This window comes from Macrotis lagotis, chromosome 4 (assembly GCF_037893015.1).
Source record: "Macrotis lagotis isolate mMagLag1 chromosome 4, bilby.v1.9.chrom.fasta, whole genome shotgun sequence".
In the NCBI taxonomy this organism is placed as follows: Eukaryota; Metazoa; Chordata; class Mammalia; order Peramelemorphia; family Peramelidae; genus Macrotis; species Macrotis lagotis.
Genome location: NC_133661.1, coordinates 4,846,649 through 4,873,469, shown reverse-complemented (window position 1 = coordinate 4,873,469; position 26,821 = coordinate 4,846,649). Strand labels below are relative to the sequence as shown.

The window sequence follows — 26,821 nt, the reverse complement described above, 5'->3', positions numbered from 1 at the left end:
AATGACTGGCTGACTAAATGTGACTCAAATTAGAAACACTGGGCTTATAGGTAATTTTTAATAACATTTATTGGTAAGCAAAGTCCTATTTATACTCATTTCAGATCCCTCTCCCCTTCTTCCTCTTGTATTTCTCATACATATGAATGACTCTAGATACCTGCTCTCTCTTGTTCTACCTGGATAATTAATCATCAGTACTCTAGTCCTGACTTTTATCATCAGTCTGACTGGCCTTTTTCTGCTGGCATTTTCTCATTCTTGGGAATGTCTCATACATTCATTCTTCTTTTTTTTTCCTTTTTAGGTTGTTGCAAGGCAAATGGGGTTAAGTGGCTTGCCCAAGGCCACGCAGCTAGGTCATTATTAAGTGTCTGAATTCAGATTTGAACCCAGGTACTCCTGACTTCAGGGCTAGTGCTTTATCCACTGAGCCACCTAGCTGCCCCTATGCATTCATTCTTAATTGCTTTCCTAAGCCACAGAAAATAGGCTAGGTGTGGGACACAGAAGGAAGAACAGGATGGACATACTAGGTTGTGTTCAATCTAGAAAACATTGACACAATGACTTGTGCTCTAGATCAGAACTATTCTATTATTGCTTGCCCATTTTATTGGAAGAAGGAATTTAATTTTTTTTCTAGTCAATTTCCCTATCTCTTTCCAGACATCCATACTTATGAAGCAGTGAAAAAAAATTCAGGGCACTTAATTACCTGGAAGGCCATAACCCTTTTCCTTCCTTTGTATACAATTAATGTCCCAGTTGGTATATTCTCTGAATTCTGAATTAAGGTTGAGCCACTCCAAGTTTGATGAAGAGTGTGTCATGGGCATGAGTTGGCTGTGATCCATAACCATGGAAGAACGATGTAGATTGAGCAAAGAGAGCATTGTTGGAGAGTAGTAGGACCGTACCAAAGACCAGAAGGGTGAGTCACGGTAGGCAGTGTGGTGAAGGGAATTATTGGAGGGTATAGAGGCGGCTTATGGACAGCTAGATAGTACAGTAGATAAAGCACCCAGCCTGGTGTCAGGAGTTGCTGGGTTCAAATATGGCCTTAGACACTTATTGGCTGTGTGATATGGGCAAGTCACTTAACCTTGTATGCCTCAAGTTTCCTCATTTGTAAAATGAACTGGAGAAGGAAATGGCAAAGCCATATAGGAAGTCAGACATTACTGAAAAACAACTAAGAACAAAACAAGAAAAATGCTCATGCAACATAAAAAGGCTTGAGGGGGCGGTGTGCTTCATTGCTGGAGGGAAATGCCCCCTTCAGTGCTGGCACTGATCCACTGAACACGCTTGTGATGTAAAGTCCATGGGGGAAAGGCCTTTGCAATGACCTTGGCTGACTGGATGCTCTTTCTGCTGGAGATGTGAGATTCCTCAAACCATGTTTACAAAGAGGAGGCCCCTCGGAGGTCACTGAGTTGAGGTCTTGTTTTAGAGATGAGGAAGCTGAGGCCCAAGGGGTAATGGGCCTTGCCAAGGGTACCCGGGTAGTAACTGGCGCAGCTGGCAGGCGAGCCCAACCTCCTGGCTCCTAATGCTAATGCCATCACCGCCGCTGCCTCTGGCCCACGGAGGCCTCTGCGTGTACGGAGGCCGAGGCCCGGCTCCCGGCCTGCGGCTGGCAGGGGGCAGGAAGGCTGGGCCTCGGCAGGGGGCCGGCGCCGGCCGGGCCGCGGCCTCCCGCCCTCCCTGCTCCCGAGTGCGCGCGGGCCCGGCCGGCCGGACTGCAGTGTCCGGCTCTGCGGGCCCGGCCTGCCGGACACGGGGCCCCGGGGCCCCGGGGCCCTGTCGGCCGACTGCAGTGTCCGGCTCTGCGGGCCGGGGGCGGGCGGCCAGCGAGGGCCGGCACCTCGCGCGGGGAGGCCAGGAGCGCCGGCATGGGGTCACTGCCGGGTCCGCGCCTGGGCCCCCGAGGGCGGCCGCGGCCTCCTGCCTGGCCCCGGACGGGCCCTCCCGGACTCGGAGCCGCGGGCGAGGCGCCTCCTCGGGGCGGCGCCCTGCGCCCGGGCCCTCCGCGCCTGCGCCGGGCAGCCCATCTCCCCGCCCCCTTCCCCTCGCCGCCCGCAGTCTTTGTGACCCGACTCCTCCCACTCTGTCCGGACGACCCAATCCCCGCCTCTTGTGGAGCCTGGAGGCGGGGCGGAGGGGAAGAGGGCGGGGCCATTCTTGACCTCTCCGCCGGACCGCCCTTCCTCCCTCTCGCTCCGCCCTCGGGCGCCCAATCCCAGGGTTTCCTGCCGCTGGGGGAGTGGGCGGGTCTTGGCGGCGGAAGAGGCGGAGCCCCGCCGGCCTTCTGCCTCCAGGCTGTCCAATCGCAGCGTCGGCCGGGGGCGGAGGCGCGGTCTCTGGGCTCTCGCTCTCCGCCTCCTCGCCCGCCCGGCTCGGCGCTTGCGCAGACGCAGCTCGGCGCTCGGCTGGCCTGCCTGGCGGCGGGGCGCGCGGCGCTCGTCTGCTCCGGCCTGACGGCGGCGGCGGCGGGGCGCGGCGGGGCAGCATGGCGTCCGGGGCGGCCGAGGCGGCGGCGGGGGTCGGGCCCGGGCCGGGCTCCGCGGGCGCCGAGCCCCCGGCCCTGCTGGAGGTCACGGCCACCGCGCAGTTCGAAGAGCTGCTGCGGCTCCGCGCCAGGTGCGGGCGGCGGCCCGGGGCCCTGCTGCGGGGGGGCCGGGGGGCCGGGGGGCCGAGGCGGGGGGCCGGGGGGCCGGGGGGCCGGGGGGGGGCCGGGGGGCCGAGGCGGGGGGCATGGGGGGCCGGGGGGGGGCCGAGGCGGGGGGCATGGGGGGCGGGGGGGGGCCGAGGCGGGGCCGGGGGAGCTGGGGGGGGCCGGGGGGCCGGGGGAGCCGAGGCCGCCGGGGGAGCCGAGGCCGTGGGAGGGGGGCCTGCGGCCGCTCGGGCCGGACCGGAGCCCCCACATCGTGGTTTTGGGGTCACTCCTCGGCCCCTCGGTTAGGTGAGGCGGCTCCGGGCCGGGGCCGGGGTGAGAGATCCGGCCCTGGGGGGCTCTTTCTCCCCCAACAACTCGGGAAGCCGTGGAGTTGGGGGGCTGCGGCCCTGGGGTCCCGCCCGTCTTTTTTAGGAAACTGAGGCTGGAGCACGGGGGGGGGGCAGGACCCGAAATTGAGGCCCTGCGGTTTGGAAAATGGGGAGGGGGCCGTAGGCGAGGGTGCAGTGGGGGGCGCCCGGGGCGGGGTGCGGCAGCATTCCGGGGGCTGCTTCCCTCCTCCTCCCGCTCGCCCCTGGGTCACGCTGACCCGACTGGTCTGAGGATTCTGCTCTGGCCTCCTGGGGTGCCCTCTCCAGAGGGGTGCTGCCCACTTCGCCGCCCACGTTGGGGGACTTGGGCGCTAAGGTTCCAGTCACGTCCATCCTCACAAGTCCTCTCACCTCGGTTTGCCGCTGTTCCAAGGAGACTCAGGGCAGCGTCTGCCTACCAGGGCTGGGAGAAGCCACTGACATCTCCCTGTAAAACAGTGCTAGAAGTGTTCTCTGTGTGCGTTTAAGTGTGAGGAAGTTGCTGGGGAGGGTTCCCTTTCCGGGGGAAATGTAAAAGAAGAGATTTTCCGAAGCTATGGGCTAGAGTCTCTTTTCACCTTGTTATAAGGAAATCTGCAAACTGAACTCAACTGAGGCCCAGCCAGGAAACTTGGCCATTCAAGTCCCAAGAAGGGACTGGGGTTGCAGAGGAGTATTGTGTAGGGTGTTCTGACCTCTTCAGGACTGACACTGATGTGCAGGACAGCGGTTCTAAGCACCCCAATTTGGAATGAAATTTATAGTTTGGAAATAGCCTCTGGTTTGTGGGGTGCCAGATGGAACCATCTGCAGAGTTCTTGTTCCTTTTAGAGCCATAGTGATTAAATTGAGCACGTGATATAGGAGATCCTGAGCAGGTGGGGAAAGAGTGAATTTCTTCAGAGAAAAAGTTTTCATATTTTTCATAACAAGTTACAAATGCATTTTTTAAAATCCCTTCATTCCCTCCTCCCTTCTCAATGAACTCTTACATTCATGTGTAAAACCACCCTTTTTCATTGTGGTGTTTGAATCTGGTGCCCACTTCCTGAGATGTTGGGGCAGGGTAGAGTAGTGAACTGTTCTAGTGTCGCCACTTGGAGACACACTCATGTATCCAGGGACTCCTTGGAAATCTCGGGGTTCCCCTGAAATGAATGTTCCAGATATCTGAAGCTTACCCTTTAGGTGTCAAACTTTTATCTAAAATTTTAGTGCCAGCCATTCCAAACAGCATTGCACATAACCCAGTGAATTCACATATGAGAGCAGGAAGGCCTTTAATTGTCATCTTGTTCAAACCTCTTTTGTTAAGATGAAGAAACGAGGCCAGTGATTAGGGGATGCAGCCCTTTGGTTATGTCCATGGACCCTACAGACATTCAACATGGACTCCCTCCCTCCACTTTGCGATTGGGCTCCAGGGATAGACTCCTCCAGCCTGACTTTTCTCCCAAGTGTGTGTTGACGTTAGATGTGGGGAAGGAGGGGACATGGAAGTTCCAGCTTGTTCTCTTGGAGACAGTGTAACAGTAGTGGAGTATGTGTAACAATGTTTCCTCCTCAGCCTTCCCTGGGTGGGCCAGGTGGGTGCCCTCTCCTAGCACTGGCAGCCTCAAGTTCAGGTGCCCATTGGTCTCTCTGGAGGGGCAGGGTGACAGGCAGTGGAGGCTTGACTGGATTGAGGGACTTAACAATTAGGTGCCAAAATGGAATGATGGGCAGAGCTTTGGGCACTTCCTCCTCCCTGCTCACCTGCCCTTCCTTGTCTTCTGCTGCTTAGTTAACTCCTCTTTGTACGGCCAGAATTTTAAAAAACAAAAATAAAACAAAAACAGACCTTCTTTTGCCCTTCTCCCCTAGCTTTTCTAAAAAATATCAGCCTTGGAGGGCAGTGAAGGAGGCTGCAGCCACATTTCAGGAGAAGCAGGTTTAGGCCATTCTGGGATCCAAGATGGTAGCAGGGACCTTGGAGTGAAGAACAGGATTTTGAGGCCAGAAGATAGGGATAATGTTTTCTAATCCTCACCCCCCTGGACTATTAAGAAGTGGAGTCGAGGAAGATCTCAGGCAGACAAATCAGGGAAGGAAGACTTTGAGTTGGTCTCCTTGTCTTCAGTCTCTTCCCCAGGCCAGTCCATCCTTCTTGAAGCTTGGCTGCTTTTAGATCATTCTTAAAGCTTAGTTTTGATTCTGTCACTCCCTTAAAACTGTAGATGCTAAAGGACTCCTCATCTGCTCTTTCCAGCTTCCAATAGCAAATCCTCTATTCACATTCAAAGCCTTCATTCCCCCAGGGCCTTCTCTGATTTCTCCTGGGACAGAGGGTTGGTATGTTGTCTCTCACCATTGGACTTGGAGCTCCTTGGGGTCTGGGGCTGGCTTTTGGCCTTTTTTTGTATTCCCAGAGCTGGAGGAAAACTTCTTAAATTCTGTGAGAGTCAGCTGGAACAGTCCTTGCAATTGGTTAAATAAAACTTTTTAATACATATTTTAATACATTTTTTTTAAGACTCTGTATTTTGACTTTCAGGACCCTTGTTGTGGTGCATTTCTGGGCACCATGGGCTCCCCAGTGCGCCCAGATGAACAATGTCATGGTGGAGTTAGCCAAGGAACATCCACAAGTTGCATTTGTGAAGGTATGGCCCATTTTGCAGATTTCTTTCTTTGGAATGTTAGTTGCCTTTTATGAATGAGATTGCTCTAGTCTTCTATCACTTCTTAGTAGCTGTTTATTTTCCTCTTAATCTCTTGCCTTGAACGACTAGCATTTTGAGAATAGTTTGGGGAATAATAGCGTAGGTAATCAGAAAATGTACTTTTAGTTCTTTTTGTAATTAATTACATATTGATTCTGGCAACAGATTGATTATCGTGACTGGCTTTTGCTTAGATTATGGTGAGTGTGTCTGCCTTGTCCTAGGTAAAGTGTGCAAGACCCGGAGTCCAGAAGACCTGAGGTGCAATCCTGCCTCAGACACCAATTGGCTGTGTGATTCTAGGCTCTGAGTTCCAGGTCTTCAACTGTAAAATGAGTGTGATTAAAAATAGCACCTGCCTTGCAGGGTTTTTGTGAGGATCAGATGAAGATAGAGCTAAAGTACTTTTAGGTCTTTTAAGTGCTGTTGGAATAACCCCCCCCCCCCCCTTAAGTGTTGTCCCCCTGGGCAGTCTGGGGCGAGCAGCAGCTCTGTGGGAATGGGAGTGGATTAAAGACAGTTTTTTTAGCCAGCAGAATATGAATGATAGTGAAAATATTAATAGGGAGTGGATAAAGAGGTAATAGGGAACTGTAGGACAGTTGGATAATTAAGGACTGTCAGAATATTGGGGATCTGATGGAAATGAAAGGTGGCTGTTGTCTGCTGTGATGGGGGAGAGTACTGCTGTGAGGAAGGGAGCCCTGAGGCCCCAGGGTCTGCTGGAGGCAGAAATCCCAGGGTTTCCAGTTTGGACCTGGGATGCTGATTGGGAAGTCCCTGGAAATTGTCACATGTTTATTCTCCCCTAACTCTTCATTCATTTTTCTTCAAAGCTGTGGCTTAGAAAAGAGTGCTAGGATGGAACTTGGGCATACTGCAGGATGCAGGAAATTGTTAGTGGCATCACTCCTTGTCAAGGCACTTGAGGACCTCCTCTTACAACCTCCATTTTAAGAGTCTTGGAAATGAAGTTTGGGCATGTGATCATCCCAGCCTAAGAAGCATCTCTGATTCAGAGATTGAATGAAAAGAATTGAGAAAGCATTCAGTACCTTTCCAAAGAGAACTGAAGGGATTAGTCAGTTTTAGCTATTTTCCCATTTTTTTCCCACATACCCATTTATCTTTCCACTCTGTACTTGGAAACATTTATATTATATTCTATATGTATGTATGTACATGTATTCATGTTTCTGTTTTCTTTAGAACAAACTGAATTCTGAGAAGCTGATTCAAAACTACAATTGACATCACAAGTTTTTAAAAGTTTTGATAGGAAAATGGCAAATGGCATTAAGAGAGATAACATGGCCTTAAGACCATAACCCTCAAGTACCTGATCTCAACACCTGGAGGTGTAACATTATAACGGTGTTTAGCATGTGATTAAAGATAATGATTACAAGTAAGATTAATGATTAATGATTAATTATTTCAATGCTGGGATTAATCAAGATAAAGGTAATTGTTCTAAGTCTGTTTTGATGGGAATCATGTTACTGGTTTAAGTAACTAACTCTAGTCTGGCTACTTGCCCCATGATTTATTTAGAGTGGAGACAGAATTACCTGCCACATAGGTTGTTCACCCTGGCTGTAATATTGGAAATTGTTAAGGTGCTTAAGGGACTTGTGAAGTCTTTAGCTTCATTTCAGTCACCTGAGCTCTAGATAAGGTAGCCAGGGAGTAGTTGGGCCTGACTTGGTCTTCCATGACTGGAGTAAAGACACTTAGAGTAGATGGTTAAATCCTTTTAGGATTTATGATTTTCCTAACATTTTTCTATTTGTCTTAAATTTTCTTTATTCGGAAGTTCTCAGGGGCAGAGTTTGCCTTTGTGGAATTTTCAAGGCAGTTAATTGAAAGTGCTTCAGTTAAGTTTGGTCTGAGGTTTTCTGGGTCAGTGATCAAATAGAAGGCCAGATTTTTGAGGGTGAATCTGCATGTTCTAGCCCGAGGGGTCAGAAGAACAGTTAATACATATTACCTTACGCGGATCAGTTGAAAACAGTTTTCTCTTCTTCCTGGGACTTTTTTAGAGTATTAATGAGTCAAAATTGGATTTATCATTGCCATCAATATCTTGGTCTCATTGTTCTTCTTAGCTTGTGTGATCTTGTGGGAAGGGCAGGGATTTCTTCATTTTCAGTGCTACAAATTCTTATCAATTGTCATAGGACTCTAGTTTAGCCACCTCATTTTCCATAGGGAAATGGACTAGCAAATGTTAAGTGACTTGTCAAAAGCCACATAGCTGATAATGTAATTAAGGTTTGAACCCAGGTATTTAGATGCCCATCAGTGGGGAATGGCTTAACAAATCTCTGATTGTGTGAGAATGCTATTATGCTATAAGAAATGATGAGCAGAATGATCTTAGAAATATTTTAAAATTTTATTCTACAAATTAATTTTTTGGTAGACTGCAAACTAATTTCATTTAGTAGCAAACAAAATAGTATCTTAAATCTAGCATTTTTTTATTTATATGGTTTGATTTAAAACTTTATTTTGTTAAATTTTGTAAATTTTTAATTTTGTAAAATTTTTAACATTCATTTTTAAAAAAATTTAAAGTTCCAATTTCCCTCTGTTCTTCTGGTGCTCTTTTCTCCTTGAGAAGGCAAGGAATTTGATATCAGTTACATGGGTGAGATCACAAAAAGTCTATTTCCATATTAGACATGCAGCAAAATAAGACACATGAAAAAGAGAAATAAAAGATTCAGTTTGTGCTCAGAGTTTATCAGTTCTTTTCTCTGGAGGTGGATAGTATTTTTCCTTTTGGGTTCTTTGAAATCGTCTTGGATCATTGTATTGCTGAGAATAAGCTCAGTCATTCACAATTCTTCATTGTTCAGTATTGTTGATGTCTACAGTGTTCTCCCGGTTCCTTTCACTTCACTTTACAATCAGTTTTTTTGGTTTTGATTTGGTTAAATGACTTGGGTTAAGTGACTTGTCCATGGTCACACAGCTAAGTAATTATTACATGTCTGAGGCTGAATTTGAGCTCAGGTCCTCCTGACTTCAGGCTCAGGGCTTTCTTCACTGCGCCACCTAGCTGCCCCTGTTCGTCATTTCTTATAGCACAATAGCATTCCCTCACAATCATAGAGTTGTTCAGACATTTCCCCAATTGATGAGCATCTAATGTGGTTTGAGTTTTAAAAAGATAACTTTTATTTTAGGTAGCTGCTATCCTTTGCTTATTTGGAGGAGATTCATGGAACATGGATGACGGCCCCTTTCATTCAGATGCAGACATAGCACTTATCTCAGGCATAGACTCATATGCCTCGAGCTGGAAGGGACCTTAGAGACACTCTAGTCTGTCATTTTCAAGATGTGTTAACTAAAGTTCAGGGAGGATGTGTGACACTTGCCCAGTGGCAGAGTCAGGATGAGGAGGTAACAGCTCTCAAACGTGTGCAACCTAATACAGAAAATTTGTACCCTAGAACTTAATTTATACTTCTAAAATGCTCTTAAAATTTTTAAATATTGAAATGATTTTTGCCTCCAACTGGTATTTTTAATTAAAAAAACAAGTTTTTGTTTCAAGTTTAAATGAATGTTCAATTATAATAGGCTGGCATCAAAGGGTTGTGACATTTTCTTCAGTCTTTGTGAGTGGCAACATTGCCTCCAGCTGCAGGGTGGTCAGCTTGGGACCATTCTTGGCTCTGCTCCACAGCTGGGTGATTGTGGATAAGGTTCTGAATTGGAGCCTAAGTTTTCTCATTTGTAAAATGTCAGTCATGTTTCCCCTGGCATTTTCTGAGGGTGATTACAAGGATCAAGTAGGAAAACATGGGTGAGATAGTTTGTGAGGGTGGGGGGAGACTCTTCTGGCCACTGGGAGGGATCTTTTGGCCTTGGATCTTCCTTGAGAGGTCAGTGGATTTTTTTTTTAACTCTGGGCCTCTCTTGCTGTGCCATAAAGCCAATGGTTATTGAATTGGAGAAGGAGAAGAAAGGGAGGGGAGGAGGAAAGAAAAACACATGAGCCAAGAGTGGTGGTATCCGTGATGGCAGCTGGGTAAGAAATGCCTCACCTTTGGAACATGTGGTAGTTCTTTCTGCCAAGAGCAAAGGCACCTTGAGAGAAATGGTGCAAGATGATGGTGCTTTGAGGATGCAAAGAGACATCTGAATGGGTATTAAAAGGATAGAGACGTAAAATGGCTACAAATTGGATTTCTCTCACTAACCTCTCAGAGCAGTTGAGGGCAGTGTCTTGTTTCCTTTAGGGTGTTGGCAGGAGTCTGATAATTAGAGACCAGAAGAATGTGGGAATGTTTAGGAACCCCTGGTAAAATGAGTGGTGACTCAATTGGGATGGTGCCTGTATTCAGAGAGCCTCATTGCAAAGAATCTCAGAGAACTGTATGGTTCAGCAACTTTGGAAGAAAGAAAATGTTTTTGGGACTGCAGAGATTGGATAATGTCCACACTTCTGCCAGATGTAGCCACTCGAGGAGTGGATGCAGAGTCCCCTTACTTCAAGAAAAAAAGCACCCCTCGTGTGACTGGGATATTGTTCCTGAGATGAGTGGTAGAAAGGTTTTTGGGAAAATTGCAGAAGGAAAAAGGTTGGAAAGGAGGCAGAGGAAGATCCAGGCCTGGCTCAGAAGGACAGAAGAATGTGCTACAGCAAGACTCTTGACATTTGTGGGTATGGTTCTGGCCCCTCTGGGGAGGACAATGTCCCAGGGGTCCCAAAGGTCCCTTCTGTTTGGAGGGACTTTAGGAAAGAGAAAGATCACCAGCCACATGCCAACCGAAATCATCCAGGTTTTTACTGCTGGTTCCAGGTGTGTATCTGGGATATGATGACCAGCTCGGGTATCTTGACATGGTATCCATGGTATCTCTGGGAATTAAGAGTCATAGGCAGGAGCAACATTCCAGGACATTGCTGTAACTTGTCATATTGTGGGTAACTGAAGTTGGATGTTTCAGAAGTCAGGAGCTGATTAGAAAGATGGAATCACAGGGGCCAAAACAGTGCTTAAGAGCAGTTGTGATCTGCTGTTCTCCAGGTCCTTCACTGAGACCATGGGCTATGCTAGAGAGACCATGGGCTATTGAAAGAGGGAACCATTTAACCAACCAGACTGACTTGGGGCTGCTCTCTAAGGCTTGATGCTACAGAGCAGAGGCTGATGGAGATTGGAAGCAGATTCTTTTTCCAGTGAAATCCCACATCCTGGATCAGAAAGGTGCAATGTGGGTTGGGTCCCTGAAATGAAGAGTCCAGGATGAACATCAGTATTTGAACTTTGCAGATCTGGTTAGGATTCTAAACCAGAAGGGAAGTAGATTGGAAATTACTGACCTGAGACCACTAGGTTGGATGTGGTCAAAAGGGCAGCAGTGGAGGTTTGGCCAGCTTGTGGCCTGCCTGGGAGCTAAGAAGTGACATAGACTAGGGTGCCGATTCTTAATTAAGACATGGAAAGAGAGATCGTTTGTCTTCATAGCTACCTCAGGCCCTATGGGGACACTATTCAAAACTGAGCAAGATAGAGGAAGGATATGCTTTACTCAGCAGTATGTATACACACCTTTAAGTGCATTTAGGGTTAAGTGACTTGTCCAGAGTCACACAATTAGTGTCTGAGCCAAATTTGAACTCAAAATGTCTTTTATGAGGAGATCTAAAATAGATTTTAAGTGGAGAGACCTGGTGGGGAATGAATTGATGGCCTAGAAACCAAAGGACTTCTGACAGGGGAATAGACTAGAGAGACCCCTTGGCTAGAAGGAGAAAATGGATGGATAGAGTCTTAGGACCAGGGCACAGGGTTGGAATGGAGGCAAGCTCTGGTTGTGATAAGGGGATTTCAACTGTCTTGATAGTCAGCTTGTTCTCTCTGTCTCCTCCCCTGCCCCCCCCTCCACACACTTATGCCTCTGTCTTTTTCTCTTCCCCCCCTCCCCCACTCCAGGTGATGAGAAATGGGGGCAGATTTCTGCTCTGCTGAAGATATAGAGATCCTGGTAGGGGAAGGGGGAGAGGGAAAATAGTGTAAGGTCCCCATTGCAGTAGTTCTGCTTGCACTTGAAATATTCAGTTCTAGTTTAGGTTCTGATTTCATGCAGACTTTGGGATCTTTTTTTCTCTGAATTTCTTTTTCATCACTTTTGGGTAAATTCTTCCAGAGAGAGGGAGGAAAGATTCTTTCTTCTCTCTTCTAGTTTGGGTTCTCCATGACAAGAAGCTGGTTGTTTTTGTTTTTTGTTTTTTGTTTTTTTGCAAGGCAATGGGGTTAAGTGGCTTGCCCAAGGCCACACAGCTAGGTAATGATTAAGTGTCTGAGGTCACATTTGAACTCAGGTCCTCCTGACTCCAGGGCTGGTGCTCTATCCACTGTGCCACCTAGCTGTCCCTGAAGCTGGTTGTTTTTAGGAGAGAAATGATCTTTCTAGAATTTACTAGTAAAGAGAAGTCTTCTGGAGGTTTTAGCCCCCCACCTGACTTAGTGATCTTTGACTTTGACCTCAATTTTGACTGGTGGCAGGAAGCCACCTGGAGGAACAGGAAGTAGCTCTTTGTCTTCTTTTAATTGTCATTTTAATTGTTTTATAATGACAAGTCTAGTTGTTTGAGAATGACATAAGACTAAACATGGAATATTGGGGAAGGGTCTTTGAGTGTAAATGTGACAAAGACACAGATTCACTTATCCTAAGCACAAGGGCCACAGTGGCATTTGGTTTAGATAGAATCTAAGTGATTATTTTTCATCATCTAATTGATTTAGAATTTAATAAGGTTTAGTAGAAAAAGTTTTGTTTGAAATAGTTCTGTGGAGTGCTTACTCTGGCAGTCAGTTCCTCTATTAAAATAGAAATGAAATGAAGATTACATGGGGAAAGGAGATTTAGGTCTGGTCTATTACTGCATCAAGGTGACAGGAAGACCGCTCAGGTTAATCAGGCTTAACACAGAAATCTGTATTTGATCACTAGTAAAGTCTCCTTGTCCCAGGACTGCAAATCTTCCACAGCAAATCACAACCAGCAGTATTTTAGGGGTAGTTCTGGGACTGCCATGGGATTTCTAGAACCTTCTATCTCTTGACCTCTGGAGAGACAGATCTTTAGGGAGAGAAAGCTGGACTCAGCCACAAGCCAGGAACCTCCAGTGTTAGACCATTCTGAGTTCTCATAGGAGTGCCACACCCTCCTGGCTGGTCCAGCCACAGGCATTCCATGGGTCCTCCATGGTATTTTCCCGTCCTTCTCTGGGCAGAGCCCAGTCTGAGAGGCAGAGGAGAATGCCCCCTGGGACTCTGCCCTACCTTACATGGGCTCAACACAAGAAACATTTATAATGTGCCTGGTAGGATCCCTGTACTGGACCTGGAGCTTAGAGAGATCAATATAAAAATGAAGTATCTTCTGACCTCAAAATCATTCTTGGTCAAAGAAATGATGAGATGATAAGAAAAGAAATGAATAGCAGTTTTCAGGTGAAGAAATTAAAGCTCTTTATAGTCATATAAAAATGCTTTAAATCATTATTGATTAGAGAAATGCAAATTAAAATGACTGAGGTACCACCTCACTTTTATCACATTAGCTAATATGCCAGAGGAGGGAAGTGATCAGTGTTGGAGAGGATGTGAGAAAACTGGGACACTAATGCATTGTTGGTGGAGTTGTGAACTGATCTAGTCATTCTGGAGAACAATTTTGGAACAGTGGCTTGAGGACAATAAAATGGCGCATATCCTTGGAACCAGCAATACCACTCCTGGGTCTGTATCCCAAAGAGATCATAAGAAAGAGGAAAAAGGGGCAGCTAGGTGGCATAGTGGATAAAGCACTGGCCCTGGAGTCAGGAGTACCTGCGTTCAAATCTGGTCTCAGACACTTAATAATTACCTATCTGTGTGGCCTTGGACAAGCCACTTAACCCCTTTTGCCTTGCAAAAATCTAAAAAAACCCAAAACCAAAACCCCCAAAACAACAACAAAAAAACAAAAAGGAAAAAGACCCACATGTACAAACCTATTGATAGCTCTTTTTGTAGTGCCAAGGAATTGGAAATGGAGGGGACCCCTATCTTCTGGGGAATGGCTGAACAAATTGTGGCACAGTAGTGTGATGGAGTACTTGTATTCTGTAAGAAACCATGAACATTGGGACTTTAGAGAATCTTGGAAGGATTTGCAGGAATTGATGCTGAGTGAAGAGGGCAGAACCAGGAGAACATTGTGCACAGTAATAGCCTCATTGTGAACTAATCAACTGAGGGACTCAACTCCTCACCAAGGGCAGTTCTAAAAGTCCTGGGATGGACAGTGACATCTACATCTAGAAGAAAACCATGGAGTCTGAATGCAGAACAAAGCAGACTTTGGTTTTGTTTTGTTTTTTTCTCGTGGTTTTTGGTTTTTCCCCTTTTGTTCTGAGTCTTTTTTTTTCTTTTTTAGGTTTTTGCAAGGCAAATGGGGTTAAGTGGCTTGTCCAAGGCCACACAGCTAGGTAATTATTAAGTGTCTGAGACCAGATTTGAACCCAGGTACTCCTGACTCCAGGGCCAGTGCTTTATCCACTGGGCCACCTAGCCGCCCCTGAGTCTTCTTTCACAACAAGACTCATGGTAACATGATTGTACCTGCACAACCTCTGAACAGATTGCTTACTGTCTTGGGAGTGTGGGCGGGGGGAGGATGGAGAGAGGGAGAAAAATCTGCAACTCAAAATCTTTTTTTTCACAGTTGATGTTTTATTTTTCCAGTGAAAGTTTTTCAATATTCATCCACAAGCATACGCATATTTATAAATTACATAACTTTCTTCCACCCTCCCTCCCACAGTGGCGAACAATCAGGTGAATATTGTACATAAAAATTTTTTTAAATGTGTTTACAGATTAGTTGTTTTCTGAATGAGGAATTAGAACTAAGGGAAAAGAAAGAAAAGCATGAGATAGGAAAGAAAAACAGAAGAGAAATTTTTAAAAAGTGGATGTAGTGTTCACTGAGACTCTGTCAGGTTTTTTTGGTTTTGTTTTGGTTTGTTTTTCTTCCTCTGGAGGAGATAGCATTGTCCATAGCTGGTCTCCCAGGGTCATCCTAGCTCCCTGAACTGCTGAGAGTAACTGTGGCCATCATGTTTGATCAACTCTCAATGTTGTTATTAATGTGAACAATGTTCTCTTGGGAACTCAAAATCTTATAAACAATGCAGAAGTGTTGATGTCTAAAAAAAGCCAGTGGAGCTTTAGTGAGAACAAGCCCTACCAGACTAATGTCATTTTTGTTCCTCATGCCTGGGCTGTTAGGGCACCATTTCCCTAGATTTTCACAAAGCATTCAACAAAATCTTTTCTGCCGAGATCATATCAAAAATGGAGAGATGGCCTGGGCACTATGTCCCTTAGGTCTGCTTTAGAGTGGTTTACTTCAGGCCCTCGCTACTGTGACTGAGAATACCAGAGGTAAAGATCTCTCATGTGGCCCCTTCACATGTGATACCAGGAGGCCATAAGAGGCAGTAGGGTAGAAATCAAGCAAGATGAGGAGACCAAGACAGAGGTCAGTCAGTACCAGTTACCATAGACTGAGCCCTGGGCAAGGCTCTGAGGTTACAGAAAAAGGCAAACAACTGTCCCTTGCTCAAAAGGAGGATTTTTTTTTTTTATTTTTCCCTTCTGGCTAGTCAGGAGCCACAGTGGGAAGTTACAGAGGGACCAGTTGAGGCTGGCTATCAGGGGAGATCATTTAATCCTGAGAAATGTCCTGGGTTGCCCTGGGAAGGAGTTTTCTTTGAAACTGAACATATGTCTGGGCAAAAGGATCCTGGTTGAGAACTGGGCTGCACCAGATGTTCTGAATTCCCTTCATCCCTGGACTCCTTTGAAGGGAGAATGGAGTAGACTGCTGAGTTGGAGGCATCCTGAGTCAGAGACAGTGGTCATTGGTGGAGGACGTCTGGAGTTCCAGAGGGGCTGAGCACTGCTAACATCAGAAGAACAGTCTCATATTTGAACTCTATGTCCTCCCGACTCCAGCCCAGTGCCCCAGCCGTGGTACCACCCAGCTGTCCCCAGAAATCTGAGAACAAGGGGTTAAAAATGAGAAAGTAGAGTTAATAAACAGACCCTCCTGTTTCTTGGAGGTTGACTGTGAAACATGAGAGAGAGCTAAAACCCAGGGAGAGGGTGTTATCAATAATAGTTGGTGATGTGTAGTATTTTAATGTTTGTGAAGTCTGTCCCTGCTCTTGGCCTTTCACCAACTCAGGGAGGGAAATGTTGCAGATCCTTTTATCTCCCCTTTTTCTTTGAGAGAATACTGAGACAAAAGCCTTGGGTGAAGTCATCTGGTCATGTTTGAAGTGAAATTTGAACCTAGGGCTTGCCCAGTTCCAAGTCTAGGGCCTTTTTCCACTAGATCAGATTATGTCTCTTGACATGATTCAGTCCATGTTGTTATTTTAAAGATGTGTGTGCTTGTGTGTTCTGTAGGTACCGGAGGAGAAGGAGGAAGGGAGAGATTACAGATGGGTGTGTGATGGCAAGGCCTCGGTCATCAGAGTGGCCAAGACAAGGTCAGGCAGAGGGGACAGGAAGAAGTGGGGAGGTGGAAGGCTAACTTTTCCCCAGGTAGAAAGACAGAGGAGGAGAGGAGAGAGATGAGAGAGCTCTAGGGATTCTCTTGATATTTCCAGTGGTTAAGAGCTGAGATCATCTGCAGTTGAGAGAGGATGGTGCTTGGGTCATAGGGAAGAGTCCTTCTGCCAAGGACCAGGGGCTGGCCTTTGTGATCTAACTGTGACAGGGAGACAGGACTTTTCCACAGCTCAGCAGCTTGGGAAGAGGTGCAGAGAGTGGCACTGTGGGTTGGCCGGGGGCTGAGGGTGGGCAGGGACTGGACTCAAGGCTTTGAAGCTTGTGAAGCACTTTTCACATCTTGAGTTTCACAACTCTGAGAGCTTGGATCTCGCTCCAGAGGTTGAGGATACTGAGGTTGCATGAGGCTCAGCAACTTGTCACTCAGCTAGTGAGGAAGATCTGAACCCTGATGCTTCTGTCTTAAAGTTAAATGCTTCCTCCCCTATCCTGGGTTGTTTTTTTTTTATGATGTCTAAGGCTGTGAACAGAAGAAATGAAGGATGGAGTTGGGATGCTGACTGGGAGAAGAGCTTGTAGAGTGGAGAAGATCAGAGAGAGGATCATAAAAACAGGAATGGGGGGGGTCGATGAGTTCTTCATTGTGACTTGCCAATGGGCCACTGAAGTAGATGGCTGACCAGTGTCTTGGAAGTCGAGGACATTGAACTCTAGTCATTTGGACAGATGGAGAGGAGGACTTGCTTTTTCTGCAGATGCTAATGGAATCTGGGAAGGACTATGGAGGGGAAAACCCGTTTTTTGCCTCTTAGGAATACCTCATTAGCTGCTTCTTCGTTCCCCCTTGTACTCTTTCTGTGACCCCAGTTTCAGAGAGGACCTGATTTGAAGAGCCCTAGGTCCTTTTCTTTAAGTAATAACCCCCTAGCTTTGTAGGATGGCTGCATTGCCTCTCCCACTGTGCTAACACTGAAGGTAAGAAGAGAGCTGGAATGTCAGTGTTCTTTTTTTTAAGGTTTTTTTTTTTGCAAGGCAATGGGGTTAAGTGGCTTGCCCAAGGCCATAGGCGTAGGTAATTATTAAGTGTCTGAGACTGGATTTGAACCCAGGTACTCCTGACTCCAGGGCCGGTGCTTTATTCACTGCACCACCTAGCCTCCCCCAAATGTCAGTGTTCTTAAGAAAAAAAAAATCACCCCAGTTCCTTTTGTGTCTTTGGGATTGTATTTCCACTGTAGTGTGAAATAGAAACCTTTGACTTTCTGTAAAAATATTTTTTCTTTGGAGCGCACAAATCTGGCCTTTACTTGATGGGGTTGTGTTTGTAAATCATCTTGTTTATTTCCAGACATAGTTCCCTGGTCAGGGAGATAGGGGTACCAGGCTCCACCTCAGGGTGGGGTTCTGTGAAATCCAGAAAGCACAAGTACACAACCATTAGATCTCCTAGCTTTATAGCAGACTAGTTTACATCTAGCTTTACTCTTATTTAGTTTCTGGTTTTAGGTTTTCCTTCATAATTATTGGTTACATGACAATAAAATTTTATTTTTTTAACAATTACAGTAAAAGATCCAATTTTTCTTGTTTTAACCTTATTTAACCTTGTTAAATAAGGATATGTTTTAGTAAAAGAAATTCTAGCCCATGTCTAGTTAGTACAGACCATTGTTCATTGGAACAATATTGTTAAGTTTATTTTACTTAGGCAGAAATATTTATAATTGTTGATTAGGGGGGTACCCTTATGTGTTAGTGTTTAATGGGAGCTGTGTGAATTTTGGTAACCTAAGTATTGAAAGTGATATTTCTGTTCTCTAACATCATTTATTTTATTTTTAAATGTTTTTCTTTGGACATATTTGCTGGGTTCTAAGGGGCTGCAGAGAACTTGCAGTAGGATGCCTCCTTGTTATGGTGAAGTGAATTGGGGGCACTTCCTCATTGCTTTGTTTTCTTTTTTCTTTTTATACTTTTTGGGAGGGAGGTAGATTTTTTTTTTGGCTACATGACTATATTTAACAAAACGAAATTCATTTTTAGCATCCATTATTTATAATTTAGGAACAATATAAAGGAAAATAAACCAAGGAAAATGAAAACCAAAAAAGTTTAATTTTTAGAAAGTCAGTGATGAAATCCATAAGACAGTAGAATGATTCCTGAATTGAGGCACTCTTTTGAAAGGGGCTGATTTCAACTATAGAAAATTAGCAAATTGTAATTTGTCCTTAAGTCTCTGTTCTTTATATTTTATTATGTTCTAAAGGATCACCCTTTTCATTAATTAACCTAGTAAACTTTCCAAGAAAGGGACAGAACAAAAGAAAATATAGAAATGAGGTTACACTGGAAATGCAGCAAGTCAATCAATATACAATGTTTGAAGCTCTCTGAAAGAGTCTGCAATTAACAGTCTTTATGGATCCCCAGGAGAAAGTCCTAGAACATGGAGGTCTGAAGTTTGGGGCAGTAGTGTGACAGCTGGGCAGTGTTTCCTTCCTAGCATTTAGCCATCAGATTTTGGACAAATCACTTTGTGTGACCATATTAGAAAATTTTTGACTTGGTTCTCCACTTCTGCCAAAAAAGTGGCCTTTGAAGTTTACTGTGTGGCTTTCTGAAAGGTGAATTTGTATTTGGACATGACCTCCCTTATACCTCGAAATTGCATGTTCCTGGCTTTAGAGCTGGAAGGGACCTTAGAGACCAAGAGAGAGCTGAGCTGGGAGGGGTGAAGGCTCCAGTGCTGGGTCTTGCTCCTTGCCATTAAGTGTCTATGGCTTCATTTGACCCCAGGCTCTTCTGATTCCATCCACAGCTCTGTCCGTCCATCCACCACACCATTTGGATGCCTCAAGGTGACGAGAGGGTTACATTCTGAATTTAGAGAAGATGAAAGAGAGGGACAGAAAAATTATAGATGAGAAAAGCAAAGCTGTTTAGTAAAAATAAAGCATGGAATAAATGAAAGCCTGTTAATTTCCAATTGGTTCTCCTTCCTTTTTAGCTCCCTTCAGTTCTTCTCTGTGCTTCTTCCCTCACTTTTGTCTTCTCTACTTTGTTGCTAAAAAGAGAAAACCATAGTTCTGGTAGTAAATGGGCATTGTCAAGCAAAATGGATTGATGCCTTTGCCATGTCCAAAAATGTCTATTGTCTTTGGCATCTGGAGTCCAGAAAGGAGACTACTGTATTTTCCTATATATATAAAACGCTCCCATGTATAAGACACATCTTAATTTTGGGGCCTAAAGTTTGAAAAAAAAATTATGTAACGTTAATGAACTCATGTACTATTCGTTATGAAATCAAGGACCTTCTTCTAGCTTTCAGGCATCTTTTGGGCAAGCCTGGTGCATGGACACATGTTTAGTTTGTTCTCTTTCATGTACCTGAAGCATCCATTATGTCCTCCTTGGAAATCAATGGCTTCTTTTTCATCAGCAGTTCTTCTGATCTGCTCTTGAATCATCTTTGTGGACACAGGAATCCCAGTGGGCCCCTACTCTTCAATCTATCTCTTCAGTGCTCTCTCGAGCTCAGTCCATTTGACTGCCTTGCCTCTTATGGCTTTCTTCTGCTGGTGCGTTTTTAGTCAGGTTTCTTCCCCGAGCCAGGCTCATATTGACATTCAGCAGCATGATTTCCATTCACTTTTACAAACTGGATCACTTTGAATGTGAATTCAGCACTGTCTGAAAATCTTCTCTGAGCCATTTCTGGGAAGAATGTGACAAATGGAATATTCTGATATTCTGATGGCAAATGTGAAACTGAGGGCCAAGACAAGTGCGATAAAAGTGGGAAATGCAAGTCAAAAAATCTCCAACTACTGTATAAGTCACTTCCAGTTTTGAGATCCCAAATTTTTTGAAAAAAGGTGCATCTTATAAATGGGGAAGAAAATGTAGTCTTGCCATCAGGCCTCTGGACTTGGGTGGTTGGGCTTGCATTGACCATTCTTAGTGTTTCAGAGTTGCTGGGTCAAAAGGTTTCTACATTTTGGCAGATTTGGGTACAGAGTTCCAGGCTTCTTTGCAGACTTAAGGGCACCAGTTCTCATATCCACCAACAGCGAAGCAGTTGTACTGAATGTAATTTTGGATTGAATTGGAGTCCGTCAAACTTCAGAGGAAGAGGCAACCATTCATTGTAAATCCCTTGTAACTTATGACTGAGTGTGAAGGTTGTTCATCCAGGGGTTGAGGTCACCTCTTTGCTGAAGGAGACTGGATGGCATCCCATTATCTATTTAGTTTCCATGAAAGGGATGGAGGAAAAAAATGACTGCATGGCAGATAGAATTCATGCTATGGAAGCCACTCATTGATTTCCTAAAGTGGGGAGGAGCATGCCTGGTCTTCCATGGGGTCAAGTGAGGAGGAAGGCTACCTCATTTTCACAAAGCACTGATTCTCAGCAGTCCTCTTGGCCATTCTTGGAGCTGCTGCAGATTCTTGTCTCCTTTGAGAGCTCCAATAATTAGTCAACTTGAATTAGTGGTGTCTAATTCATAGAGTTTTCATATTAGAACTGCAAAGTTGTACAGAGTAAGGGTTTGCAGATGTTGATTCAAAGGTGTCTCATAAACAGACAAAAATCTACTTAGAGAAGAGTCAGAAAATCCAGGTATGGGTAAGGAGAGAGACAAACAAGATAAATTACTCTTCTTTCTCTATTATATAGTCAAGGTTCATTAAAAGAAATATGATCTGACTGGATAAAGCTTTAGCTAAAAATAGTATTTTCAAGCCCCTGGAAATCTGTCATATTCTTCTTGGAAAAAATGAGTGTATATTTAAAAAACTTTTAACAATATAATTTATCAATAAATTTTATTTCCTCTAGGTATAATGTTAATGCAAGTTTTTATTGGTTTCAAAAAGTTTATATTACATTGACAGTCCTTTGAGGGAAAGCTATAACCGGCTTGAATTTTTCTCAAAACATACCATTGATAAATCTCAATGTAAAGTAGTTTACTGTAGTTGAATTCTAATTTCTAATTTTGAAATTCTAGTACTAAATATGTTTTCACAGCCATATTTCAGATGTTGCAGTATATCACGGTTCAGAGACCTTAATGGAATTATCCAATGTAATGAAGCCATCTTGTTTTTCCTTTGAGTTCCCATTTCAATGTATGAATAGATTCATGGGCAAGTTGCCTCCTCACTCTCCAGCAGCCTTGCAGGAGTTAAAAGTAAAATGTATCAGACATCAATAGTTTATTGGAGAAATACTCCTTTTGCTTCATAATTTGCAGAAGGCCGCAGCTGTCAGTCATGATGTACTGCCTCTCGGAATTAGTCAATAGAGCAAACAGGAAGAATTGCTGTGGGCAGAAAATAAGCACTGTAATCATGACATAACTGGGGTCAGTGATTTATGGATTTCAATATAGTAGGAGCTGCATATGATTGAAAATTTACTAGGTCACTAGTGCACCAAAGCCTCCAGGCGTCTTTGGAAATGTGCAACAAAATAAAACCCTCTGAACCTGTTTTGACACTGTGCATGCGCCCCGCCAGTGAGTCTCATTTAAATGTAAATGTGTCGTAAACTTTTGCACCAAACTCTTTTAAAACATAAAATTCTTCAAAGGACATTACAGGGGAGATTGATTCCTGTTATTGAGATACAAAACCCTCTGATGATCGAGTCTGTTTTTCTTCTTTTTAAGTTGGAAGCAGAAGCTGTTCCCGAAGTGTCTGAGAAATATGAAATTAGTTGTGTTCCCACATTTCTGTTCTTTAAGGTAAGTCTGCAGCCATCCAGGAGATCTCCTTGCTGTCTGCTCAGTAGAGAATTCTTTCCACTCCCCCTTCTCTTAACCTCAAATCTGGAGTCAGAGACCTAACCTCTGTCTTGCTTGACTCGGGATGGGGTAGAGGCTCAGGCCATGGCCATGTGGCTCCTCTGTGATGAAGAGGACAAGAACCCAAGATCTCCCTGCCCATTCAACATGGGGCTCCTTGGGAGCAGGGACCCAGCCTTCTTTGGGTTTGGAGTCAGCTGGCTTCTCATGATGGTTGACTGGAGCTGCTTCTTGAGCTACAGTTGTTGGGAGCCCCCTTTGCATGAAGTTCCCCCTGTATACTGGAATAGGAGAGCCAGGTTTGTCTGCAGACAGATGACATCCTTGTTCTAGCAGGACCCTTGTGACCGGATCACCTCAGGTCCAGGAGTCTGGGGGCTGTGACTCCCAGAATGTCTATGACCGTGGGTTCAGGTCAAAGGCACTGCTGGAGAATTGTATGGCCTCTTTGTTTGCAGTTAGCCTTCATTCTGTTGGGCTTTGATGGACAGGAGACCCTCCGTCATTCCTTGTGGGATTTTTGGGAAGGGGTTGTTTGCCTTTCCCCAGAGTTCTCACCCCCTTTTTTGTTCTTTTGGTACTTCAAACCCAACAGTGAACCTTTGTCAATGCTTCTTCCTTGGTTTTAGAACGCACAGAAAGTGGATCGGTTAGATGGCGCCCATGCTCCTGAGTTGACCAGGAAGGTGGAACGCCACATTTCCAGCAGTGTTCCTCCCCGGGCTACAACTGAGCGCACCAAGGAGGACCTCAACTCACGATTGAAGAAGCTGACGAACGCTGCGCCATGCATGCTCTTTATGAAGGGCTCTCCACAAGAGCCCCGCTGTGGTTAGTACTTCTTGGACCTGGGCCAGAGCAGAAGAGCTGGGTCTTGTGGATCAGAGCAGGGCATTTTGGGTGGGGGGGCTCCACCTCCAAGAGCAGAATTGCTTCTCTGCCTTGGTGTCTACAGTGCCTGATGCAGGATTAACAGATGGAAGTCTAATGAAACTTCTTCCTAGGGCTTTGTCATGGCATTGAGCAGGTTTTTGCCCTCAGACCCCTTGCATCTTCCTTCTTGACTGTCTTAAGGAGTCCTAGAGCTTATGTACCCTTTCTTTTTCTATCCGCTACTCACCCTGGTGGGACCTTGGACCCCCCTCTTTCTCACACTAAGGGGGCCTTGATTCTCTGAGAGGCCCTGGTGCTCTGCTTGGTCACCATCTAGGTGTTTGAATTTCTTGGGTGACTTTCAGTTTGATAGGCTTCAACCTTGAGTTGACCCCCAGCTCAATCCCAAGGAGGCCTGCCTGGGGTACACTGGTTTTGAGGATGTGTTTGAGCGTCATTAGAAGGGCTCTAAAGAAGGTGAGGCAGCCTGACCTTGGAGTTATGAGTCCAATCATTGGGATGTAATCAACATGACACAGCCTACAATTGGCTTGCTTTCTCCAGAGTTGTTAGAAAGTGTTGCCCAAGTTGGCCAAGTCTCAGGCTTCCAGCAGAGCTCAATCCCATTTGGTTCCCTTGGCCTTCCTGAAGTCCCTGGCTTAAAGGTCAAGCCTGCTTTCTATTGGCTGACCTGTCCAGGCCAGTCACGGCGGCAAGGCTGGAGTCAAAGACACGTGAGAAGTGTTCATATGAGGGATAGTGTGTCTTACCTCCCTCCCTCTCCAGGGGACAGGAGAGGGAGTGAAGAATCCTGCTGGCTGGATACCTGTGAGGAGGCCGGGCAGCACTGGGGGCTCTAGTGCACAGGAAGGCAAAGGAGGAAAGCAGTCATCTTCCTAAGGTCTGGGAGAGGAGATGGGAGGTAGAGGGAGATTCCTGGGATTGCAGGAGCCTTGGTTCCAGCCTGACTTCCTATCAGCTTCTCTGCCTTCATTTCCTCCTTACACAAGCAGGGAAGTTAGATTTGAAGGTCCCGGTCCTTGTCAGTGGGGACACCAGGCTGGGAAGGAAGCTTGGCAAGCCCTCTCCCCTCGAAATAAACTCTCTGAAGCTCAGCATTTGTAATGCCCGGCAAGTTTTCCAAGGATTTGGCCACATAAGAGCAGTTTCTGTGTTCACGGGCATGGATGAATGTCTCCACACGTTCCTGGGGCTGGCCTGCGGCCTTCACAGTCTGCTGATAAAGGAGGCCAGGGAGCCCGGGAGGCCTCTCCTCCAGCTCCACCTGTGGCCCCACCTCAGGGACATGAGGTCAGTGACTGATCCTCAGGCCCTAGAATCTGAGCGGGTTTAATGGGAACCTAAGACAGGTGAAACCAAACCAAAAAGCCATTCTGGTTTCCAAAAGTAAAGGCCACATTCCTCCCATTGCTCCCTTTCTTCATGGTTTCTCAAGCCTTCTAGAGACAAAAGTAGAAACAAGTAGCCCAGCTGTGCACGCTTCCTTTCTGGGCTGACAGAGCTTCCTAAAAGGAAAAGAGAAGGCAGGTTTTCGGTGCTGCTGCTAGATGCTGGTGCATCAATAAACCATTCCTTGTAATTTGTTCAATTTCTTATGAACTTTATTCACTTTGTGGAGCTTTTCAGCTTTCAATAGAAAATGGGACTGTTTATTTGTACCCATTTTTCTATCTGTGCTGCTGATGCCAGCTCCTAGAAAGGATGCTGCTCCCTGTTTTGTTTTGGTGAATGCCACGCTTTATTCTGACAGTCATTTCATTGGGGGACACCTTGAATTTATGCTGTTGGATGTTTTGTGGTTGACTGCGAGCTGTCTCCTTGCTGTGGTTTTAGTGATTCAGTGGATGATTCCTTCCTTTGCATTTGACTGACCTAGCAAGTGAAGAGACTGGGATACAGAGGAGTCATTTCTAGAGGGGGCCTGGGCTCAACTTTTCTTGGTGAAGAGGAGCTCTGTGCTCTGCTCTGTCCTGCCACAGCATCCCACAGCCTTGGCCTCTTCCCTGTGATCTGAGACCTCCCCTGTGAAGGGTATCTCCCTTTTCAGTTTGTACTCAGCACACTGCTAGTGACTGCTTTGTTCCTCTCTTGACACTTTGGAGATCTGAATAGGGATTCTGTACCAAGCACCTCCTGTGAAGGAGCTCAAGACACAAAAAGGAAAACAACTTTAGGGGGACAACCAGAAATAACTGGGGGAATTGGAGTTAGGAGGCTGCCCCTGAGCAGACTAAGGAAAGGAGAGACTGGGGAGGAGTGAGGAGGGGTTGAGCCAGGGAGTTTGATGGGAGGAGAGAGGGGATGATTGAGGAAGGAAAAATGGCCTGAAGGTAGGGAGGGGCATGAACTTGGAGTCTGGGAAAAGAGTGAAAAATGTAGAAAAAGGATGTCTTTAGTTACTGCTTCTCTAGACCGTTTTTTTTGTTGTTGAAGTGTTTGAGGTGATCCTTCACCTTGAGGGCCAGACCAGAGAGCTGAGTGCCAGGCAGCCGAGGGCCAGGCCGGGATGTGGGTCTGTTTAACCTGTGCTGGCTCAGAAGCATCAGCTTCCAAAGCTGAGATGCCTGCCTTTGGGTGGCTGCCTTCTGAGCTCTGTTTTTTTTGGGTCTTTGTTAAGGATTAACTTGGGTTTGCTTCGGTTTATTTTGTCATCTCACATAACTTAAATTGCCCAGTGAATCTGTGGGGGTCCAGGCAGAAGTGGGGTTTCCGGCAGTGATTATTCTGATTGGAGGCGAGGACCGTCCTTCTAGAGCCGCCTGAGCCATTTGGTCCAGGAGTAAAGCTGCCTTCCAGTTTTATCCCTAAGCATAATGTTTCCCGTCTGCTACTTTAACCCTTAAAAATGAAACCCTCCTAATCAATCTTCCAGGCTACTTGTAATTGCCTACAGCAAAAAGAAAGCTTTTTCTCAGCCTCTTACGGTGGAAATGAGTTACTGTCCTGGCGGTAGAATAACCGTCAGCAATCTGCCGATAGCTGTTTACTAATGAACTCCCCGATGAATGGGGAGGGTCCGAAGCGGCCGCCTCACTCCAGGCTGTCCCTGAACTTCAGGTTGCAGTTGGAGGAGGCTGTACAGATCAATCTGCAAGCTGCAGATCAGGACAACCAGGGCCGGCCCTGCCAGCGAGGAGGGTGGGCAGCTTGGTGGAGGCCAGTCTTGTGCCAGACATCGAGAGTGCCCCAGATGCCGGATTGAAAGAGATGCCTCCTTTCTTGAGTCAGGAATGAATTTTGAAGTGAAAATGAGGAGGTGTAGCTTACTGTGTGCTGTTCAGATCTTGTTGTAGCCAGAGAGAGGCACACTGCACGGGGATCCTCCTAGGAGTCTCATGGAGAGACAAACAAGACTGATTCTAAACCAGACTAAGGGGCTTATAAAAGATGAGTGTTCACTCTTATTATTGTGTAGAGCTAATGTTATAATAAGGAAGTAATGTCAGAAAAGCATAGAACACAATGTGGCACGGAAGCATAATAAAACCATAGTACGTAATAAAAAATTGTCACCAAAGTACAGTAAAACTCACATTCTGTACTTTGGGGAATGTAAGTAGTTTTAAAAATGAACCCATCAGGTTGTTAGGACATGAAAAGGGAAGAAGTACTGTTGACAACCAGTGCCATCTGGGAGGGAGCTACTAAGGATGGAGTTAGAAATGGAAGTTTCTGGAGGAGTTCTCAGTTAAAAAAAAAAGTGATACCTTTTATCCCTGCCTGCTTGTGCAGTTTGGAGGTGAAGAGTTGGGGTGGGGATTGGTGATTTAGGGCAGGAGGA

At 45.8% G+C, this 26,821-nt stretch overlaps 1 protein-coding gene across 1 annotated transcript in view; it reads left to right on the top strand.

Moving 5' to 3' along the window:
* Nucleotides 1-2,192: 2,192 nt before the first annotated feature.
* GLRX3 (glutaredoxin 3) overlaps nucleotides 2,193-26,821 on the top strand; it is a 33,734-nt gene continuing 9,105 nt past the window's right edge. The window contains exons 1-4 of the mRNA XM_074232152.1: nucleotides 2,193-2,646; nucleotides 5,564-5,672; nucleotides 22,012-22,086; nucleotides 22,776-22,977. Coding sequence (XP_074088253.1) covers nucleotides 2,516-2,646; nucleotides 5,564-5,672; nucleotides 22,012-22,086; nucleotides 22,776-22,977 — 517 coding nt within the window. The 5' untranslated portion in view covers nucleotides 2,193-2,515. The remainder of the gene's footprint in view (nucleotides 2,647-5,563; nucleotides 5,673-22,011; nucleotides 22,087-22,775; nucleotides 22,978-26,821) is intronic.